Below are 1,852 nucleotides of genomic sequence, written 5' to 3'. Positions count from 1 at the left end.
GCTATCATGAGGAATCGGGGTCTAGCAGTGCAGGAGACAACATAGGAACGCATGAGCATTGTTAAATAGAGAACATCCTTTTTAGCATCAGGAACCTATGAGGAAGACCAACACTTTCTCTACTTGTTTTTACACAGTATTTCTCTTGCGTGATTTTCTTTCTTTTTTCCTAGATAGTTTAAATACTTGTCCATAACCACAGTTATATTTTCATACCATATGCCTATTTATCGAAATAGCTTGCCAGATAACACGAGTTCCCCGAGAGTTCGATACTCGGTTCTTACCATTTTATACTACTTGTGCGATCCGGTGCACTTGCTGGCTGCGAACAGGCAGCTCATCGTCTAAGGCAATACATGCTGAACTACACCACTTGGTTGGTGTCCAAAATTGATCCAATCAAGTACATCATTGAAAAGCCCGCTGCCACTGGATGGATCTCTCGGTGGCAGGTTCTACTGTCGGAATTTGACATTCTTTATGTCACTCAAAAGGCGATAAAGAAGAGTGTCTTGGCATATTACCTGGCTCAACAGCCCATCAATGACTACCAGCCTATGCATCCAGAATTCCCTGATGAGCACATCATGACCTTGTTCGAGGAGGAAGTAGAGGATGAAGATAGGGACAAATGGATTGTGTGGTTTGACGGCGCGTCTAATGCACTAGGCCATGGAGTTGGGGCGGTTTTTGTTTTCCCCGACGAACAATATATACCTTTCATAACTAGGTTGGGTTTTGATTGCACAAACAATATAGCTGAGTATGAGGCGTGCGCCCTTGGGATCCAAGCGACAATTGACTTCAAGATCAAGTTGCTCAAGGTATATGGGGACTCAGCTTTGGTAATCCACCAGTTAAGAGGGGAATGGGAGACTAGGGATCATAAGTTGGTACCCTACTAGGTCTACATCAGGAAGTTGATAGAATTCTTTGATGACATATCCTTTCATCACATTCCTAGAGAGGAGAATCAGATGGCCGATGCCCTTGCCACTCTAGCGTCCATGTTCCAACTAACCCCGCACGAGGATTTTCCGTACATCGAATTCAGATGTCGTGGAAAGCCTACGCATTGCTGCTTGATAGAAGAAGAGCAGGGTGGTAAACCTTGGTACTTCGATATCAAACAATACATCGAAGACAAGGAATACCCACAGGATGCCTCTGACAATGACAAGAGAATGTTGTGAAGGTTGGCAGCCGGTTTCTTCCTAAGCGGAAATATCCTATACAAGAGGAACCACGACATGGTGTTGCTTCGATGTGTGGATGTCAGGAGGGCTGAGCAAATGCTGGTAGAGGTGCATGAGGGATCCTTTGGAACACATGCCAACAGACATGCCATGGTCCGGAAGATTCTGAGAGCAGGGTATTACTAGCTCACTATGGAGAACGATTGTTGCATCCATGTGAGGAAATGCCACAAATGCCAGGCCTTCGCTCATAATGTCAATGCTCCGCCCATACCTGTGAACGTCTTGGCAGCACCTTGGTTGTAACGCCCTGAGATATTATAAGTTATAAATCGATGTTAAATTTTATTTATTGTGTTGTTTGACTATATGATAGACTTGAATGAGTTGAAGTATGCCTTGAACTAGTCATGGGTGAATTTCTTGATATAGATGTGGAATTATGTGGAGTTTTGTTGAGCTAAGTTGAAAGTATGAGATTTATGATTTTACAAAAAACTTAGTTCAATGAAATCATGATACCGGATTCGTTAACCGTTGAATCGTCTTCAAATTTTGCCGGGATATCCCTAAGATATGTTTCTATAGTCTGACCGTTGGCATCTTGAAAATAAAAACTTTTGGTCTCCCGCTAAGCGAGAAAGGCGTGCTAA

General features: G+C 43.2%; 1 protein-coding gene across 1 annotated transcript; it reads left to right on the top strand.

The window, feature by feature from the left end:
- Positions 1–359: 359 nt before the first annotated feature.
- On the top strand, positions 360–1,196 carry LOC114401891. Its single transcript, XM_028364470.1, has 2 exons — positions 360–827; positions 909–1,196. Exons 1-2 carry the CDS (start codon positions 360–362, stop codon positions 1,194–1,196), a joined length of 756 nt encoding a protein of 251 aa, XP_028220271.1.
- Positions 1,197–1,852: the final 656 nt, after the last annotated feature.

This window comes from Glycine soja, chromosome 20, assembly GCF_004193775.1.
Source record: "Glycine soja cultivar W05 chromosome 20, ASM419377v2, whole genome shotgun sequence".
Lineage (NCBI taxonomy): Eukaryota > Viridiplantae > Streptophyta > Magnoliopsida > Fabales > Fabaceae > Glycine > Glycine soja.
Note: the sequence above shows the minus strand (reverse complement) of the source record. Positions and strands in the feature narration are given on the sequence as shown.